The sequence below is a fragment of the Chanos chanos genome, chromosome 1 (assembly GCF_902362185.1).
Source record: "Chanos chanos chromosome 1, fChaCha1.1, whole genome shotgun sequence".
Taxonomy (NCBI): domain Eukaryota; kingdom Metazoa; phylum Chordata; class Actinopteri; order Gonorynchiformes; family Chanidae; genus Chanos; species Chanos chanos.
In genome coordinates, this window is record NC_044495.1 from 36,951,403 (window position 1) to 36,973,423 (window position 22,021).

General features: G+C 41.1%; 1 protein-coding gene across 1 annotated transcript; it reads right to left on the reverse strand.

Annotated features, from left to right (window-relative positions):
* Positions 1–213: 213 nt before the first annotated feature.
* On the reverse strand, positions 214–21,914 carry fa2h (fatty acid 2-hydroxylase). The gene is made up of 7 exons (XM_030778308.1): positions 21,572–21,914; positions 5,219–5,314; positions 2,746–2,888; positions 2,438–2,538; positions 1,984–2,156; positions 1,269–1,521; positions 214–583 (listed from the first exon to the last, which is right to left on the reverse strand). The coding sequence occupies exons 1-7, from the start codon at positions 21,848–21,850 to the stop codon at positions 516–518; spliced, it is 1,113 nt and encodes a 370-aa protein (XP_030634168.1). The 5' UTR covers positions 21,851–21,914; the 3' UTR covers positions 214–515.
* Positions 21,915–22,021: the final 107 nt, after the last annotated feature.

Here is a 22,021-nt window from a genome sequence, read left to right on the forward strand (position 1 = left end):
CTCTGTACAGACTATTGACAAATATGGTGGGCAAATATGGTGATTTTGATATTCCAGTGCTTTCACTGTATTCTCGTAAAACAAAGGTATTTTCTTAAACATTTTTATAACGTCTCCTGATTTATCTATATATTTATATATAAATATAAAGATCCTTAAATGACTCTTTATTTTAAAAAAAATTCCTGATTTATCAGTACATTTATATATAAATATAAAAACCCCTATTCTGGTTCCGTTCAGTCATCTTCATGACCACACCCTCTCTCTCTGATTGGCAGGTGGATACAATGGGGGAGAATGGAGGTGTTGCTGCTTGCGTTTATGTTTGTGTAAGCTGTAACTTAGCAGTAGGTGGTTGTGTTGGGAGGGGGGGGGTTGCTGGAGGATATGAAACACCAGATTGAAGCATTTATGAAGCAGAGTAATGGGTGAGAGAGGGTAAGGGGTGGGGGGCGGGGTGGGGGCTAGGTTGGGGGGGGTGCTTCCTGTGTGGCTGTTGTCATGGAGACTGGCTAAAAGGTCTCCTCGGGGATGGCTGTGTTGAAAGGATAGTCCCAGAACCTGGTCGTTATTCCAAAACCTGAAAAAATAAAGATAGAACACAAGCCGTGAGGGGACATGGATGAAACCAAAACTGTGGAGGCAGAGCAGCAAAAACAACAAACAGCTACAGACCTCACCACAGGCACATACTAATCTCAATAGGCAAATTGGACAACTAACATCATGCTACTGAGGACGTGTAAATACCAAATACAATAAGCCTGTACTACACGAATGAAAGCTTTACTGTGTTTTGTTCTGGCTCGGGCCACCAGACACATCATTTGATTAAAGGTTCCAAACTGAAGGAGAGAGCAAAAGTACTTTGACATTAATCATTAGCTTATCGGACAACACAGGTACAAAATATCAGTTGCAGAGGCACTGTGAGGCAGGTGACTGATTACCAAGTGTCTTCACACAGGGGAAAAAAAAACCCCACCCAAAACAGTTAAGTGAAAGAATGAACGAGTGCTTAAAAGTGAAATGCAGGAATGTACTGCAAACATAACAGTGCTTCGGCACACTCCAGTTCTCTTCCATTGACTGTACATGGAGTCTACCATCGTTAAAATAAACAACACCAGACAGAGTAAACAGAAAACACCTATGTGAGATATAAAGATACACAAACAAACAAACAAACAAACAGCCAATAACAGCAGTGTAACGCTCTATAGTTCACTGCACAGTACACAACCTGATGCTGCTGAAGCCCATACCTGCTCTCTGGTGCTCAAAGTGGTGTTTGACATGATAGGCCTTCAGCCCATACAGGTAGGAGCCCTTTTGGGGGGAGCCGTAGTGCAGGTAGTAGTGGATCATGTCGTAGACCACATAGCCACACAGGCCTCCCACAAACAGACAAAGCCCCAGACCCTCAGGGAAGAGCTGCCGGAGCACCAGGTAAAAGCTCCCTACCACGATGGAGGCTATGCCGGGTGGGAACACCAGCCGCGAGCCGTCAAATGGAGACTGAGAGAGAGAGAGAGAGAGAGAACACACTGTTAAAGCAGTAAAACCACTGAAGGAAAAATGATATGTGTTCCACAACCCCTGAACTGTTAGATGTCTGAAACCATGGGCGTTGCTGTTCTTATCAGTTCTTTTGCTATTACAATACATAATTTGACAACATCTTCCTACCGAGAGTTCATTGTTGCCTGCCTGTTTGACTTTTCATATTTGACATAATGGAGGGAGAACATCAAAAAGCTATACTAGTTGTTTGTCCTATCTGTGAGACAAGACGAGTTTCACATATGAAACGACAGGAGTTCAAGGAAGACCCTCATTCTGAGTAGAGGCTGTGACTGTATTGGCATCTCTGTTGGGACTGTAATTTTGGGCAGGGTTACAGGAGTGCCTCCGTCACCTCGTGGTGCACCTCTTTTAGGACAGAAGTTTTGGGCACGCTTACAGAAGCAGGTCTCTCACCTTGTGGTGCTGTCCGTGGAGCAGGAAGTGGAGGGTGATGAGGTAATAGTTGTGGGCCGGCGGACGCATGTGGAAGACAAAACGGTGGATGCAGTATTCGACAAAGGACCAGAGAAACATACCCGCCAGGAAGATGAAGGGAAAGCTGCTCTTGTGAACCAGGACGGAGTAGTCTAAATGAAAAGATAGAGAAAGGATGATAGAGAGATAGAGAATTCGTGCTTTTGGTTGACTTTATAAATAGCTCCAAAAAAAGACAGCATTTAGACAAAGTAAACCACAAGTTTCTGTATTACTGAAGATGTATTATTCCCAAATTTTAAACAAATGCCTCAATTTATTATTAATTTGAATTATATTTGAGTTATTTTTGTATGTTGTCCATGACTCTCTGTGTCTCTGTGTGTGTATGAGTGTGTGTGTGTGTGTGAGTGTGTAACAGAGAGAGTATTACCTTCTGTGATGTGGAGTCTGGTTCTCTCCTGTGCCAGCATGTTATAGCAGTACCAGCTCAGATAAATCACCACTGGCATCCAAACAATTGGGACCATGTACCTAAACACACATACACACACACACACACACACACACACACACACATACACACATACACACACACACACACACACACACACACACACACACACACACACAGACAGACAGATTGCAGATTGCATGTAAGCATTCAGTCTCCCATCAAAAATGCATGCATAAGGACAAGAGCAGAAAGGAATTCCTGTTAGGTCACATGTGCTCAGGTACCATGATGTTTTGGTTCTGGCCTCCAGGAACTCTGACTCGAAAAGACGAATGGGCCGGTCCACGGGCTGGTGAACCCACGCGTCATACTTCTCGCCCAGGTAGCCCACCTGCCAAGCCAAGGGTTTCCTCCAGTCCACCAGATCCTACAGAGAGCATGACAAAGCACTTCATTATCTCACTGAAACATAACACTAGATACAGACTTAATATATAAATAGAGGCGCTTTAATGTAGCAACTGAAACACGTTACAAACAATGCTATCATTGCCGAACCACTCCCGTTACAGCAGGTGTACTATTTCATCACAGCTCTCAGGTATGGGTCATTTTGTTGGGATGGCCAGTAGGGGGCAGGAGAGTGAAAGTGAAGTGTATGTGGCACATTTCATAAGATCAAAGCAGTTGACAGAGCAACCATTTTCCAACTCAAACAGATAAAAAAAATTGCTCCGGTCGGGGTAAACTCAGTGTAATTCCTGTTCCGGAACAAGTATGGATTTAATGAAAAGTAAATGCTATTCTGTTTATATCACAAAGCATTTCTACAGGATTGAAAAATTAAATTACCTGTTGCCAGTCAATCAAAGAAAGGATTAGAGCTGGCAGCTCATCTGTGTTAGATGAAAGGATTCTGTGAAAGGCTGGTGTCCGTTCCACGTATTTTACACGTGACAGGAAATGAACAGGGAATAATGAGGAAAAATGTCACATGTCATCTGTCAGAACCCCAGTCTATAAGAGCAGTAGATGTTTCTCATTTCTCAACTCTTTTGGAATGTCAAACTCTTCCTTCCTAAGAATGAGGTGACATTTTTGGTATCTGCAGACGGGATCTGCTGAGTACAATAGCTTGTCTGTCTCACTTCCCAGTCTAGTTAATCCAGTGTTAATGCACATTTTTTTTCTGGGGGGTGGGGATGGGGGTGGGGGTCCCTCATTACTTCATTTCATATAATTATGTCAGTCAGTTAAATAATGCTGTCATGATGATCAACATATGGCGAGTTCGTCGGTTAATGACACAATTGCTTTGAGGCTGAAAAACAAGCCTGACTATGGGTGAGGTGATATACTGATTGCAGTGTTGGTTTGGTTGGTGCTTGGTGAGCAGGATTCTCTCTCTCTCTCTTAATAGCAAAGACACAGTCTTTTGAGCATTGTTCTGTGTAACAAGGGTGAATGTCCTGTGGACTGGTCACATCTCTGTGCTCGGCAGGAAAACACACACACACACACACACACACAGAGATGGAGAGTGTAGAGACCTAGGCCTTTGGATGAACGGTGGGTCATTGGCCCACAGACTGATGGTTGTGCAATGCACACACACAGACAGACCAGTGTGAACACGAGTAAGACCCACAATTCTGTAGGATCTGTGTTTATTACTGCTGAATTAAATAGAGAGAGAGAGAGAGAAAGGGAGAGAGACAGAGAAAGAGAGAAAGAAAGAGACATATTTTGGATTTAAGTGCCATGTCAACCCTCGCTTCAGGAGAGAATCTAGACAGATATATTTTGTCAGGTTCTCCTCCCCCTCCCCCTTCTGCATAAAATTCAAATGACTTCAAAAAGTTGATACGAAATCATATATAAATATTGGAACAAAGTGTCACACAGCAGTAGCAAATACTGTAGAATATTCTCTCTCTCTCTCTCTCTCTCTTTTTTTGCTTCAGTTGTACATATTCCCATGGTTTTGTTGGCCTTAAGCGGATAAATAAAACCATGTATAAATACTTACATGCCATGTTTGTGTACACTGTGTACATCTTCATTTGACTCTTTATTATCTTATTTTTTCAGCCCTACATCTTATTTAACAAGGACACACAGATGCAGAGGACCACTCCTAAGCAGTCACTGCTTGTTTGAAACAGGCATGCGTATGAAATGGTGACAGATTTGCATGCGTATTAAATGGTGACAGTTTTGCATGTTGTATATAGTCTGTTGATGTGAAGAATAAACAGAGGTGAATGTTCTGTCAAAACTGTGTTTTCAGAAAAAGTTTTCACGCAGTTTACAGATTCCGGAGACGTCCTTGTGCATGCGCGGGCTAAACGTGAGTGAGTGAGTTACAAAGTGAGGTTCATAAGGTGATTTGTATCTAAAAATATTGCTCTTTCTATACTTCTACTCCTCCGAAACTCAGAGAGAAGCAACATCACCTTTTAAAACACCACTGCGACATTAACATCGGAGATGACCTTGACAGATGCCGTTATAAATGATGTATTTAGACAAATTTTGCATTTTAAGGCACATTTTGTATTTTAGAGTATTATGTAATTAAAGTAAAAGTATTACTTTATGTTGAAAAAAATTCAGCTCTTTTTTCCAGCTCTCTCAGCCAGAAACAAAGCCAAATATGTATTCTGCTGATATAAATCTTGTAATGATTACAAATACTCAGGAACCTTGTTTCCTTCTCTCTCTCTCTCTCTCTCTCTCTCTCTCTCTCTCTCTCACCTTATCGAGGTCGACTTTACTGCATTTGCTAATGCCAATGGTATCTTCCTCTGCTGTATATTCGTGCTGGGCTTTCTTCCTCCTCTCTCTCAGGGTCTGTGGAACAAAAGGAAACGACCACAGGTTTATTTCATAACTTTTGACAGTTTCAAACAGCTAAATTTCACAAAGCAGTCAGTCACAATAATGATCAGACTCAGGGAAAAAAAAAAAAAAAAGTATATGAACCGCAACCGCCATTCTTTACATTCTTGACATTAAATCCATTTTATTAATTTAAATTTTACTCATTAAACTCATTTACAGTATGATGAAGTGTTTTGGAGGTTATCATAGCAGTTTATATATGTGGGTTTTGGATTTATACAGGCCAAATATGCCATTTTCATTTCAACTAGGCTTAAAAAAAAGACTCATATTTAAGTTTTACTTCACTTTGAAAATAAGTTTTCACACAGATATGAGAAAAGGATTTTAGACAGACAAATGAAAAGTTGTTTTTTGGTGTTGTTGTTTTTAATTGACGCAGTTAGCACATAAGAATGATTAGCCCAGACGCTCTCATTTGAAGGTCGTTAGAGGGCAGCCAAGAGGAAGGCTCAGTAAGTGTCATTACTTAAGCTAAAACCTCTCAAGGGTCATGGTTAGCGAACCTTCTCACCTATCCTTGGAAATCATTGTACATACACACACGTACACACACGTACCCACACACACACACACACACACACACACACACACACACACACAGTTTTTGATTTCCCCTGAGGGGGAGCTATTTCCCTAGCATGTGCATGGGTGTGTGTGTGTATCTTACACACCCTTCAAAGGACTCTGGCTGGGTCATGTGAACACTCCCAGACAGGTGAAATATTAATCAACTCTATCAGCCAAGTGTATAGCTCCAAGCCAAAACAGTGATTACCCTTCCTTTTCACCACATTTCGTGTGCACAAACACAAACACAGACACTAACAGTAACACACACGCACACACGCACACACACGCACGCACATCTCCGCAACAACTTACCATCAGCCAACCACATACACTCAACCACTCAAACTCTACTAACTCAAGATACTCCCAAGTCTTCTTTTTACCGTACTCTCTCTGTTTATCTCTATATATCCACATCTAATGGAGCCACGGGGTCCAATGATAAGAAACCGTTGAGCAGAAAAAAAACAAAAACATTTTATATAAAATACTGCATAAGCCATGAAATGCTGAAGTGAGTAGAACAACACTGGCTTGTTCATTTATAAATGGATGTGATGACAGGTGCAGGGCCTGGGCTCATGGATTTACTCTACTCATCAGGTTGTTTTTAACTTTATTCAAGTGTGCCATGTCACCTTAAAACCAACACAGTCATTCTTTTGAAGATCCAGATCTCTCGGTTTCTCATATTGGCCACTAGACACTCATTATTTGACCACACTGTGCATCCTGCTTTTCTTTTCCTTCTCCTTTTCGTTCCCTTCCTTCTCTCTTTTCTCAACCTTGCCAAATACTCTATTGCACTGGTTCAGGGTTGTAACTGATATGCTTTCATAAACACACATATAAAACTGAAACAGCATGCTTTCATAACACGTGCCCACACACACACACGTACCCACACACACACACACACACACACACACACACAAACACACACACACACACACACACACACACCACACAAGCACACACACACACACACACACACACACACACACACACACATACACGCACACATGCGAGTGCGCACACAGATGCACACACACACGTATACTCGCATGCACATGCACGCGCGCACACGCACACGCACACACACAAATGTGCATTGACGCTGGTTCATTTAACTGCTATATAAAAAAAACACACTCCAATCTCATGATGACTTGTTAACCTTGTAATTCTGTCACATTGCCTGTACACCTTCCTCATTCACTGGTAAAATCATGTGACTATATGACAACAGCCAGCACTTGTACTAATCAGAGATAGCAGATTTATAAAACTATAGCCAGACACACCCCTTTATAACTGATGCATACGTGCTTCACTGGACGTCCCTCTGTTTACACTGAGACACACCAGTTTCCCCAGTGACTGGTATCTCGTGTGGGCAAGACTGGAAGCACGGCAGAATAGTTTAGTTTTGTAGTAGCGTTTAGCTTTGTAGCAGTGTAGTGTGTTGTAATGTGGTATTTATAAAGTTGTAGTCAGTGTATGTTGATGCTTTAGTTAGTTGCAGTGCTACAGTGCAGTTTTTTCAGTGCTGCAGTGCAATGCAGGTTTCATAGTGTAACAGTGTTGTTTAGTGGCAGCATTCTGGTAGCCCTGCAATGCGGTTCATTATTTTGTGGTCCTGTCACATGGGTTTTGTAGCACTGTGGTACACCTCTGGTGATGTAGAGTACAGCCGTCCTCACAGTGGAGACAGCATGTTCTCAGTCCAAACATGAATTCTAACATAACACTACCACTAAACTAAGTGGTAGTGTTAGCTCGTGCACATATACACACACACACACACACACACAAACCACAAATAAACGCCAAACCAGCAGTTAGGACAATACTCCAGGGGAACGACAGATGGAAACAAACAGAGGTAGTTATAGTGACTGTCATGGCGATCTTAGACTAACTGCTCAGTCAAACACTTCCCAGACACTTCACACTGCTGACTAGGAATGACTCTCAATATACATTAGCTTTTATGAGCTGCCATGGCACACTCAGCTCTATCTCACATTTCAACCAAAAAAAACCAAAACAACCCACACTCATTCAAAAAGAAAAAAAAAAACCAGCTTCGTGTTCAGTTCAGTTCATTGAAACATAATTGCTATATATCAGTGTAATTAATATAATTAAAATATGTATGGATATCATTAAAATGTACACAACGTAAAATAATTTTAAATCATGACTGAGTCTAAAATATTCATAGGAAACAATGAAGAACTAAGATCTCAGATAAAGCTCCTGCAAGATCAAATCTGAGCTCAGTTCAAAAATCAATAAGAATTCCTGCATATTCTCAGCAGATTTGAACAATCATTGAGAAGAATTGATATAGATAGATAATATAAATATTATATATCGGATTATAATATAGATAGAGAATTAATATAGACACTCCATATCTGTTTGGACTGGCTGAATGCCACAAATGATAAATGCACTGGAACTAAGACTATTAAAATATATATATATATATATATTTATACATATTTATATATATATGGTACATAGATGGTAAAACGAACATCATCAAACATCAAGAGATAGTGGCAAGCAATATAGTGGCAAGCAAAAGTCATAAAACTATGTTCATCTGCGTTTTATTGTGTGCATGTGAGGTGGTACATGTGATGTGGGCCATATTCTTTTACAGGAGTGGAGTGATTGAGGGAAGACCTCAGAGAAAGGGCACAGAGACTAAAGGGAACATGACCACCTTCACACGTCCTTTACAGTCTCACGTTCAGATTCAGAGTATCTGATATGTGTTTGACTGCATTAGGACTACATACACAGTATAAGCACAGCTTAATGTGCTTATTAAACATGTGGGCTGTCCTACTGTGCTGTGCTATACTTCGGTAGAAGACAGAATAAATATGTGGTGGTTAGACTTCATCATATATTTATACCAAACTAGGTCAGTTCAATGAAAGTATTGTGTGTTAGGGGCTGACAACTAGGGGCGACCTTGGTTTTATGTTGGTTAGACTATATGTATTTATGTGTGGTTTCTGTTTGTGTGTGTGTGGGCTTATGTGGTTAGCAAGCTAAGTGGTGAGAGCCTATCAATCCAACCACCAGTTTTCAAGTACATCCCACCATGGAAACTCCCAAACAACACTACCAGTTAAGCTCACCAGAAAAGTTTCCACTGCTGTACAGCAGGGTTAGTATAGTTTTGAAATTTTCATCAGTTTTTATTCTTATTTACTCTTTCGGTTTGGTTTTTCATTTCAGTTTAGTTTTAGTTAGTTTTACAAGTGCATAAGTATTTTTATTTTTATCTTTATTTTGAGGAACTGACTAGATTTAGTTCAGTTTTTTAATTAGTTTTAGCGTTAGTTTTAGTTTTTCAGGTATTATGAGGAAAGCCTTGATTTATAGAAGTTGAAAAAGGAAGAAAGAAAACGAAATGCCACGAAAATGGAAACGAAGCTGATTTTACCTGCAATTCTATTTCGTTTTAGTTCGTGTTGCATTGTTCACTGTAGTTTTTATTAAGTTTTTTTTGTTCTTATTAAGTTTTTTGTGTTTATTCTTATTTAAGTTAATGAACTTATGTTTTCACTGCTAGCTTTAGTTTTAGTCTTAGGTTTTGGTAACTATAATAACCCTGCCACACAGATAGCACTGCACCCTTCAATCTTTCTTCACGCTTGCTTTATATTCATTTTGTAACTTTCATTACTCCACAAAATGATCTCTTCATGTTAGGTCAGCCTGAATAAAAGTGAAGCAACACTCCACCTCTTCACCCTCAGAGAATGAGTTAACTTTCACAACAAACACAACACCATCTCCTCCTCCATCCTTTTCCTCTCAGCACAGCTCCACCAACTTCTCCTCTTTCTCCCTTCTCTCATCGCTCTGTGTGGGAATAGCTTTGTTTGTAAATGGATTTTCGTGGTATTTAGTGGGAACATTAGGATGTTGCACCTCCTCTGTGGGGTTATAAATGATTTGAAAATGGTTAAGTCATGTTGAGTTGTCTACCCACCAAATGGCACAAGTCTGGGATGTCGCAGAATGCAAGCAATGTGTGAAACGTTGATGGAGGTTTCGCAGCTCCAGTGTTGCCGAAACTAAATGCAAATAGCAGCACAACGCTCTTCATTTGCAGCATGTTCGCGAGACATGTGGGATGGTGTACTTTACATACCATGCCACCATTGTGCAAACGGACGGTGACTACAAAATTTCCTTTCCTCTTGTACAAGCATGGATTTCCACACTGACCCTGATAAAGGAGGTGGAGCAATGACAGAGTGTGGGGCCAGGTCTTGGTAGTGAGAGAGAGAGAGAGGGGGATGGGCAAGTTCTGCACACTGGTCCCTAACAGGCTATGGGGCAGAGGCCTTGGAAAGACCATAGTCGACACAATGGACGTCTCTTTGCAAAGCAGCATAGCGATGGACGCAGGGCAATGACAGTGAGGGTCACTGTGTGTGTATCCCCACCCCCGCCCAGACCCACGCAACTATCTGCATAGGGAAAGAGAGAGAGAGAGAGAGAGAGAGAGAGAAAGTAAAAGAGAAAGGAGGAGATGAGAGAATAAATAATAGGGACCATGGAGAGACTGGCACAGACTGGCACAACTGGAACAGGGCAAACACTGTGCTGGTAGAAAGATTGAAGGTGGAAGTAATTGGGAAGAGATGACACGGGATGTGAGTTCTTCACTGGGCAGAGGTCAGCAAGGCCATATGCACCACCAACAGCTCAGCTAACATCACAAAACCCACGATTCATCCCACCATCCAACTGCTTACCAACAAGAAGACCCTGTATTTAACACTTCTCACCCTACCCAGAGTGTACAGACGACCACTAACACACACAAACACATTCATACACCACAAGAAGAAATATTCTAAGCTCCATATAAATACAAAGAAAAGTCAGATTCATCCCCAGTGGACCTCTCTCTTTCTCTCTCCCACTCCATAGTGAATTTCAGCTGCTAATGTCCCGCCACAAGATTAGAATTCCAAGGTGTAGGAGCAATAGACACAAGAATGCTTTTGTGCCAGCAGTTGTAAGAATTTTAAATACGAAACAGTCGTCTGACCGATATTTATTTCTGCTTCCAGCCAAATTGGTCTCATCTCATCCTTGAAACTTCCTGTACACACACATCGTGTGTATTATGTGGGATGCCGGTTCAAAACTGTTTTAATGTGTATCTTTGTTTAACCTGTCCATACAGCAATTTTTTCTTTGTGAACAGTAAGTTTACCAATATCTTGAGGGTTGTATGCACAACAGCGACCGAGTCGCAATCATTATTCATTGGAGTTTTAGAGCTAAAGTGTGGGCTGAGATGAGTCAGTATGTGTTTGTGTAAAGTACACAGTACTGCATGAGCTGTGACTCTGTGGTAATGGAGGCCCTAAATATGACGACAGATTAAACGAATATCGGCTGTTGTTAAGGCTTATCGGATGGACAGCACCGCCGTGCGTCATCGGTGGTGGGGATGGGCAGCTGCTCCGTAAAAAGAAAAAAAAACACACGCCGGGGTCAAAGTTTCCTCGCCGTGTCGCTGAGAACTCATTTAAATGTCTACACGGCGATCCAAATAACGAAATTCTGCACTCTTTCATGCACGCGCCAAATTACCACTAGCATCTTCAGCTTCAGGTAGAGAACGTCACTGAAACAGAGAGGGGAGTAAAAGGGTTTGGAGCTCTCTGACGAACTGGCCATGTCAGAGAGGGGACTTCTTTTCCATACCCCAATATTAAGGCAATGGTAATGATGAAATCAACTGAGAGTGATAAAACTCATACTAAGCCTGAAACAAGCTTTTAACAAAGCCTTAATGAAGGCTAATTCATTAAAGATTAGGGCGGTGAGTTTATCTAAAGCGAAAAATAATATGGCTAGCGCTTTTGAGTTTACGCTTACTAAAATCAGGGTGGGTGCGTATCAGAGAGGGGACTTCTTTTCCATACCCCAATACTAAGGCAATGGTAATGATGAAATCAACTGAGAGTGATAAAACTCATACTAAGCCTGAAACAAGCTTTTAACAAAGCCTTAATGAAGGCTAATTCATTAAAGATTAGGGCGGTGAGTTTATCTAAAGCGAAAAATAATATGGCTAGCGCTTTTGAGTTTACGCTTACTAAAATCAGGGTGGGTGCGTATCAGAGCTTTGGCCAGGGTAACTAAAGAAAATGAGGAGAAACAGAGCTACATAACAGTGTAAACAGTCAATGACAGTGGCTGGAAAACTGATTGTCAGTTTAAGGATGACAGCATTGATTCTCAAAGCTGTCATGGTTGTGGGGGTGGGTTCACACAACCTCTGAATGATCGTCCTGGTGAATGGTTAACTGTTATCATGTCGGTGCCAGGAGACAGACCTGGACAAGGAAGAATCAGATAGGGGGGTTACTGCCTGTCATAAACACCGACCGTCCACTAATGCTACGATCAACTCTACAACACTAAAAATGCCTCACCGATGCATGATTGAGCTGCCATTTTCCTGATGTTGTGAGTGAAACCTTACCTGTCACTCATCGATTCGGGTTAGTCATAAAAGTACACAGAACTCCGATGCACGTACTTCACACTCTCGCTTAAACACAACACACTATAGAAACCTCATGAAGCATGTTTTCTCAGTCACGTTGACATAAGTAGATAATGGGTGAGGGCAGAAAAAAATTCCGGTTGTTAAATTAGTTTCAACAAATTGCCCTGCGTTTGATTCTCTCAGGGCACTGCTTATGTGTGTAGTTAATTCTTACCTGCTCCTTTTAGTCAGTATTACAATAACAACACACAGTAATTTCTTATGTGAGAGCAGTTCTCTTATAGAAGCATTTTGTTATCTTACTTACATGGGACTTTGGCCATAATTTACTTGCTAGATAAAATTTGGTAATATAAACAGCCACTAAAACCATAACAACTAAAACATCAAAATGAAGCAAGTTTCTCATTTAGTCGGTGTTAAATTAAATTGTAACTGAAATTTGATTGACGGGCAATCTCTGAGACAGACGTTATGACACATCACATCGTCAAACATATCTAAGCACATGACCTGCCCATGATCTCTGATTGGTCAATGAGTCTCATCCACCCTTTAATTCAGTGTCCCAACTTTTTTTAAAGCTCCTTCTTATTAGTCATCTTCAAAGAAGATCTAGGCTCAGATTTGCCCTCCCCTTTCCAAACTCCTAACTGTGAAAAAAATGAGAAACTGTAAGAGCAGACTTCATAACAGGGTGGGGTAAAGCAGCTCCACCTTTCAAAGTCATGAGACGGGAGGTGGAGGGTGGTCCACAAAGATTGACTCTCTCTCTCTCTCTCTCTCTCTCTCTCTCAACAAATGGGGATGTCAGAGCAGAACAAACAGTGTCAAAGGGAACTGGTGGAACCTGTCTGGCCAGATACTTGGATTCTTCCTCTCTTTTTTTCTTTCCCTTTCCCTCTCTCACCTATTGTTACTCTCCATCCCTCAAGGCCTGACAAGGCTTTGAAGACCAGGTGGAGCAGAAATGGTCAATTTGGAGCAGGAATGCGACAGACAGACCTCCGGTCATTGTAAGCATTAAGATTTGTGAGAGTACTTGTAAAAGAAAAAAAAAAAGTGGTGTACGTTTATGAACAAAGAGTAGGTGTGGCATTGGAGGAAAAACCAAAGAGAACAGTCAAACCCCTCCTCAATTGATAAAAGCATGACAGTTTCCATTGCACATTGTCTTTTGACAGATTGGCCATTCGGAGGTAAACAAATTTCTTCTAACTGGGGCAGGTTTTATTGTGATCCTATTATGACAGTTGTTTCTCGCCGTACCCACAAGTATGGGTGCAAAGGTCCCTGCATCTGCAAGTTAGCACACATAAACTAGTTCCACATCACACAGTTCAAATGATCAGGATAAGACTCACGTGGCCAGAGCTTTCCATAAAGAGCTAGAGATTGTGGATGTCTAAAAGACAATAAAAACAAGAACAATCAAGCTGAATGGTATCCAAACACTGCTGAACACTATAACATAAAACACCACATGATACAAAACACTTATGCAAAACCACCACATGATCATGAATGCCATTCCTGAAATAGTGCTGCCACCATGAATTTTAAATGAGATTAGATCAGATTAGATTAGATTAATGCAATGCGAGGTTTAATATAGCCTTTATCAGATGTTCACTTGTCTGTTAAAACAGTTTGAATTGAACAAGGTATATAAACACTCAAACGTACAATAAGTTTAAGTAAAGCTTTTCGCTCTCTGGGTATGCTTTATGTCAGTTTTAGAGCAGTTCTAGAGAATGTGAGGTCTGCATTGAGCAACACTGAGCTTTTGTTTAGGAGTTCCATAAGTGTTTGATCAACAGAACTTTCCAGAAACCTGTGGTACTGGAACACTCCAGACATGCGGAGGCAGCCATATGGTGAATACCACCTTTATGAAGACATTACATGACGATTTCTTAAGAGGCCCATTTCTGGGTGTGGCAGTTAAAAAAAAAAGAAAAAAAGCACTTCACCAGGTTAAGAAAGATGTTTGCCCCACTTGATTCCAGTCTGCAAGAAAAACTTGTTGTGGCACCTGTCATTTTGTGACACACGGTAAGTATTGTGAAATACTACACAATGTGCTTGTTTCAGTCACAGATACCTTGGTAGCTCAAACAGTTAATGAAGCATAGAGACAAATGAATTCCCAGAGATAAAAACACAGATTTACAAACCTACTGTTTGTAATGGCAACTGCAACACATTGTTAAGGTTGCATTATTATGCATCGCTGCTTCAGCCCTTCTTTTCAAATTCAAGATTTGAATTTGACAATAACCCAAAGAGCATAGATAAACCAAAGAGCAATACTCGCCACTCTTTCCAAAAGTTTGACTGTCAACACCAGAATTCTCTCGATGTGTGTGTGTTTATTTTTTGTGATTTCACACAAACTTTCTATTACTGGGGGAACCGCAGAAAACAGTTTGCGTTGTGAGAGGCTGACTGAGACAGATACATTCGGCTAATGTGTCTGGGTTACAAGGTTTTAAGAGCAGCATAAAGTTGGATACAGTGGAGCCCCCTGCTAGGCAGTGCTCCAGCTTGCACCCAGGGAGCCCCCATTTCCAGCTACTCGAGCCAATTACAGACTCCCCTTGGTCCCTGGGCTCTTACCATTGCCTGGGTTGATGGAGCCTTCCAGGTGACGTCAATGCCTCTACCCAGCATCTCCCAGGATCGGCCTCTCAGAGGAATTCCAGCGACAGCTTGAGGCAATTACAGATCAGGCAAAGTCTGTCGTCCTCTGAGAGGATCGAGGACGGCTGTGTTTACGCGACGTCTTAATCAATCTGACCGCTCTCTTTTTGTCCCCTCTCCTCCTTTACCGTGCCCGTCCCTCCCTCGGTTTCACTACCCATTCCCTCTCTCTCTCTCTCTCTATCTGGCAGTGGTGTGGGGCTAGAAGCATGTGTGAATATCTCCATAGAGAGAGGACACAAGAGGTTACAGCTTAGCTAAGAAAGCATAACAGAGGCTAGTCTGTCTCTGTAGCTCCAGGGAATTATTTAAAATTTCCCTCAGCATCAGAAGAATGCTATGCAGAAGCAGTGGGTTAGTAACTGGGCCATTAAAATGACAGGCTATGAAAAACAGTCCTTCCTGGTCTGACCTGGTCTATCCTGTAGATCTTAATAGACTAGAAACTACAGCTTTGACAAGTGGCAAGAGGCAGAACTTATGATCAGATAGAAGCCCCACAAACGCATACACTCACACACACTCACACACATACGATCTCAGAAAATGTTCTGCAACGTTTGGCCGTCTCCTTTGGGGATATGCGATGAAAAACAAAAAGGCTATTGAAAGATAAATAAGATTCATATCCACAGAGGAAACGTACCAGTCCGGCCTACTGGCCTGCCCTCAGACATTCCTCTTATGGTTTTATCACAAACCCACTGCAGTCCTCCACCCAGCAAGCTGTCCATCCTAGAAGACTACCCCTTAAAAAAAGGACACTAAACAGCAGGAGAAAATGCTACACAAACCAATCAAACCCAGAAGGAAGGCTGACATTAAGGTTTGTCTCTCCTACCGTGAGTTCTCGAGATGACTGATCAAATGATATCTCTGACTTGATGATCATTTCAGCCTGCCCACAGGACAACAGTAACTCATTTTAATCAAGCAATAATTCTCTCTCATCTGAATGAGAATGTGACTGCTATTTTTACCAATCTTTGGCCATGTGAGCATAGCAAGGATTAGACAACACTGACAATTTTGTAACAAAAATTCTTCCGACAGCAGTTATGTAGATGACATACTTAGATTGGGATGATTCACATACTCAGATATTTGGACCAATCACATTCGTGAACACAGTAAACATTACAGCGCCTTAACTGACTGTTTGTTACATTAGTCACTTCAACAGCTGATACAGTATTTATTCTCCTACACAGAATTAACAAGCATTAAGTCAATAGGCTCATCAAAATCAATCATTTTAATGGCTCAGGCACAATGTCAGATGTCACTCTCTATGAGGAATGTGTTGAGCAAACAAAGGTGCACCTGAGAATGTAGAACGTGTTAGGAGTGGTCCCTTTCACCCACAGCCATGATCAGAGCAAAGGTTAGTGTGGTCATGATGCCACGGGAAACAATAATCAACTTCAGAATCATACAAATTTCAGTTATAAAACATCAGATTAAACATTAATGTAAAAAACATGCTTAGCTCACACACAGGAAATTGCTACCAGTCCAGGATTGGGTACACTGTTTCTGATTCTGAGTCTGAATCTAACTACTGGGAAAATTCTTGGTGTGACTGTGGATTAAGATGCAGTACTGATGATCCTTGGTCTTCCGGGGAAGGGTGAAACAGACAAAAGATAAGGAATGACTCTATAATGTTATGACATTTCCTACATGGAAAATATTCCACCATCACCTGTCATGGATGAGTGATAAACCATCATCTGTTTAAAAAAAAAAAATTACCTCGCAAAAGGTTACTATAGAATGCCTTCCACTGGAATTTATCATTTTGCACTCACTTTTCTGAGATATGTTGGCACTTAACCATATCTTTATTATGTTGATATATCTAAATCCAATATTTTTCAATCGAGTGTAAACATTTCCGGTCTTTGTTTATTCTTTTTTTTTTTTACATTTCCTGTGTTTGTGTATTCAGTGAGGTGTGGTGCATATGACGAACTTTCATTTGTACACTGTCCTCCTGACTTGAGCTTACTTTTATACGAAAAAAAAAGGATCATAATGCAAATTATTAAAAAGTACATACCATTACAAAAGTGACACACATAAAGCCACATATAGAAAACAGTACTCAAACTAATAATATCTAGTCAACAAAATCAGTGTGTAATTATCAGTGACAGACACAACGAGTCTTGGTAATTACAGAATACAATGTCTGTCATGCAGTTTGAAATGAAGCTTGGTTCATAAACTCTCTATCTATCTATCTATCTATCTATCTATCTATCTATCTATCTATCTATCTATCTATCTATCTATCTATCTATCTGTCTATCTGTCTATGTATCTATCTATCTTGTTAATTATCTGCCTTGATAAAGGGTTGTGCTTGCATAAGGGGAACCTGCATAACACCATGTAACCATTACGTCATTTTTCCAAGCCACAGTTCAGATGCTCATGACCTGGTATGAGCAAATATTGGAGCAGGACAGATCATGTCGACGAGTCCAGCTGGTTTCACTACTGCCTATTACTACTAACCTAACACATACAAACCCTAAGTTAAGTTTTAGTATTTTGTTATTAGCCTGGTTAGGGTTCTCTAATTGTTTTTTTTGTTTTTTTTAATGAATTGATTAGTTAGTCCCATGGCTCTGCAAACACAGTCCAGGTTTGGACAGATGATAAGGAGTGAGTAGTTTGAGAGACCAGGAATTCCTATTTTGTCCTATTTATTCTCATCATAAAATCCCCTGAGAACAGGCAGGGTCTAAAACTGCAGCTCAGTCGTTGTGAGAGAAGAGAACGGGAGGACTAATAAAAGACGTCTGTGTCACGGGCAGTTTAGACTCATGTTTGAGAAGCCTTTTAAGCTTCCAAACAATGCAGTTTTTGGATACACAATCATTGTATTTAAAGTGTGAACATGGTAAATACGCTGGGCCTGGTCTTGCCTTCAGGCTTACTGAGAGATCTTCCTTATCAGCAAAACTTCCCTGGACAAACTCAGAATCCAGTCGTCTTTGAATACAGAATTCAAGAGCTTGACTAATTTGAATTCAGATTAGAAAGTTATCATAAACTATAAAGACTCCACAGCAAGCCTCCACAAGTCCCATATTTGACATAAGCGCTTACGATTATAAGCGCTTACGAATATGTTTCAGGAGCAGTTGGTGACAGTTAAGTTTATAGCTGTGAATTCAGAGTGAAAGCAGATCTTTGACTGGGAGATAACCTCAGTGTCTCTTTGGACATGCCACCTAAATGCTGCTACACATTACTAGACACGAAGAATTTTACGAACAGAGCAGGTTAATGAGGCTGATATTTGGGATGGAAAAAAATTCCGTATTTAGATCATTCCTACAGGAGCAGTGCATTCTCTCCACGGATTCCCAACGTGGTTTTCAAAACCATTATTGTGGCTAAGCAAACGCAGGAGTTAAAAACTGTGAAGGCACAAATTGTAAAAGGTCAAATTATCATTATAAAACGCCACTTCAGATGATAAAAATTGTCAAAATGGTACACTCTGCAAGTTCATGGCCCCGTTAATAAATCAACGTCTCTAAGCGATAAGTTGAAAAGGGAACAGGTTACTACAGACCTGTATTGTAAGCATTTATGGACGGGGTGTTTCCATGCCATGTGGGATCAAAGTTCCATAGTTGTTAACCCATTTTGTATGTATAGTTGATCTTCCCACCACGGTGATAAGCATTCGGTGCATTTTACATTCTCTGGCAGTCCACGGCATTCTTATAATTAATATAATTTTTACTAATATGTTCACAAGAAGGGAGAAAAACACTTAGTAAATGAATATATTGAGGAGGTGTCATCGTCAACAATTTGCAGAATAAACACACATGCACAAATAAGTAAAAAATGTACAAATGAATAAATGAATATGTGAATAAATAAATAAATCGTACTACTTTTACATGAGACAAGATAGGACGATTTCCCTGTAATCTCAGGATATTGGGTCCCACTGTCCTCATCTGACAACTCTACTTGTGTCTGTGGCCCAAGAGTGTAAGAGTTCTCTTTCTACTCTTAAAATGCAGCACACGCCCACAGCAGGGACATACAGATTCAAAATCATTTTAACCACACTTTTTTTCTTACAGCTGTACCGCAGACTAAGTGACAAAAACACATTTTATAACAATACTTCATTCACACACCCTGAATCAGTCTCAGTCGTCAGTCTCCACCAGGAGTACTCTGCATCTGCTTGAAACAGATGATCAAGACCCTTAAAATCTAAATCTGCCCAAATCTTTGTAGAATATTACTGAACCCTTACTCAGAAAGAGTTAAAGAGGAAACACACTGATGTGCGGTCAGTATAGACAGGTAATCGTTCCACATTTAGAGAAAAGAAATAAATGGATGGTTGGACATGTTGAGAAATACCCCCGTGTGCCTTGATGAACTCAGATCCAACGACTCACTAGTATTATTCATATATGGTCAGGTGAGTGGGGGTAGGGACGACTATCCAAACAAACTGGAGACATGGTAGATTGCTGTTTGGGCTGGGTCCTATGAAAACGCCTTTTTTATGCTGTTACAAGGAGGGGTGCCTGATACATCAACTGTTTACACTGTAATCATAGCTGTTTGGGAAGGAGGGCTTTGTAAGAAGCTTGCCTCCACAAACCAGGACAGAGGATAAATTTGATGTATGGAATTAGCTGAAACAAGGTGAAAAATGTGGTTAGAGCATGAGCAGATCCTGATGCAAGCACGGACGGTAGTGATCTGTGGTAACACACGGAAAAGTCAGAGGTGTCACATGCACTACTCCATTAGATCTCATATCCTTGTGATGTGTGGGAAGAGGAACGATGAAATGACTACAGCGGTCTGTTAGCGAGAAAGGACAGGAGAATAAACCAAACACTTTAGATAAGCACCAGCAGGGTTGCAAAGACCACAGCCAAAGAGAGAGTGACGTTTAAGTTTAATCCCTTTATTAGTCCTGCAACCTCTGCATTTTAACTCATCCAAGGGAGTGGCAAACACATACACAGTAGTGGGCAGCCACAACACCCACAGAGCAGTTAGGGGAAGGCACTGTTCATTCACACCCCAAACCCCAACATTTTTCCTGGGGATCAAACTGGCAACAGCCCGCATCAAGCCCGCTTCACTACCCTTTAGGCCACGGCTGCCACGTACACCAGGAGACATGGTTACACACTCACAAAATCACTGGCACACACAAAGAATCTTACTGCATGTGTTTCTTGACATCATAATAAATATACTCTTGTGGATTCTATTCAAACGGACGATGTCTTGTTTCAGGGCCATGTCTCCAATTTGACGTGACTGCTGCTAAAGTGTTAACAACAGCCATTAACAGATAAAGGTGGAGACATTTTAAGAACTTTACTGTGGGAAAACTGATGTCCACTCTCCTTCCAAAGTGCACATAAACGTAAATTGACTTTCGTATATTAGGGCACTCCTGTCAGCCCCACGTGCGAACATCACAAACCACTGACGGCACTGAGGAACAGAGTGGAAAGTTTCTTTGAGAGCTAATCTGTTGGGGGGTCATACGGTGCTATTCGGACAAACAAGAAAGACAGGTTTCAAACACGTACACTCATGCGCGCGATCGCTCTGACGTGACAACGATGAGCAATTTTATGTTATAATAAGAGAAACAAAGATTAACAATTTGGTAGTTGTTTTTTTCACCAGAAAATAACATCGTCTGTACATTTCACAGGTTTTAAACTGACACTGGATATTGAATTACCAATTTAAATTAAAAACGACATTCCATTCTGGAGTGGAAAGAGATACACCTGACCCCTCCCCCATATTTCTTATGAGGACGTTTTTGTTGGGAGGCAAGAAAGCACAGAAGCTTCGCTCTTGTCTCCCAATAGACTAGTCCCAAGGAACGCCTCCTCTAAAGACAGCACCTGCTATAGGGAGGCGATGTGGACACAAAAAGTAATACCTCCCACACAACCATCAAGAAACTTCGAGCGCTAATCGATATGCATTTTCAAAACTAGCGCAAAGTAACAACAGGTACTAATTAGACAATAACTTAAGGTATGCAAATATACTCTATTCGTTTTCAGTATTTGGTAGGAAGCAGTGGCGAGTTTCAGGAAGTGGAAATTGAAGTGTTTACCACTGAGTAGCAAGAAAATCATCAGAGAGCTTTCTCAGTATCGGTAGAGTCGAGGGATAACTTTTTGAACTTAATATCGCGGGCACCTGCATAATGTGAGATTGGGCAGTGCGGCGCTCTTTTTATGCCATGTTTCATCACTGAAACCATAAAATGTTTATAAAGAGTATTGAAAGACCTGTGGTAAAAGTTCGTTATTGGGGGAACGTACCTCCGAGTCGTCAGAACTATCTCTGTCAATTTCGCCAATGTAGTACTGCTCCATCCATCTTCTTGCGTTTTCGGAGTGCCGGTGAGGTGGACCCTCTATCTCCCGGCTGATGTCTTTACCAGACCGACGCAGTATTAGCGCTTCCCCGCCCGGGTGCATTCGGAGGAATCCTGTCACATCATAAACTCGTGTCCCCAACAATACCCAACATGATTCCTTAGTATTATGGCGCGCTACTTCCTTCTCTGAGAAGAAACGAGGGGACACCGAGGGTGACATTACTGGAAATATCTAGGTGTCCACAAAATACATAAACTGGAGGAGTGCGTCAGCCCCTACTGACAGGTCGCTCGATGGCAAACTGAACTGTTTCACTGTCTCTCTGCTCTTCCTTTGAGCTCTTACCCCGCCCACGTATAGCATATGATTCGTATGGTGGTTAAACGCACA

Excerpts from the sequence above, each read along its gene's own strand:
- fa2h (XM_030778308.1), bottom strand. The coding sequence starts at position 21,850 with ATGTCACCCTCGGTGTCCCCTCGTTTCTTCTCAGAGAAGGAAGTAGCG. Across the intron at positions 2,539-2,745 it reads GCCAGAACCAAAACATCATG|GTACATGGTCCCAATTGTTT; the intron begins GTACCTGAGCAC and ends ATGTGTGTTTAG. Across the intron at positions 2,157-2,437 it reads CAGACTCCACATCACAGAAG|ACTACTCCGTCCTGGTTCAC; the intron begins GTAATACTCTCT and ends CTTTTCATTTAG.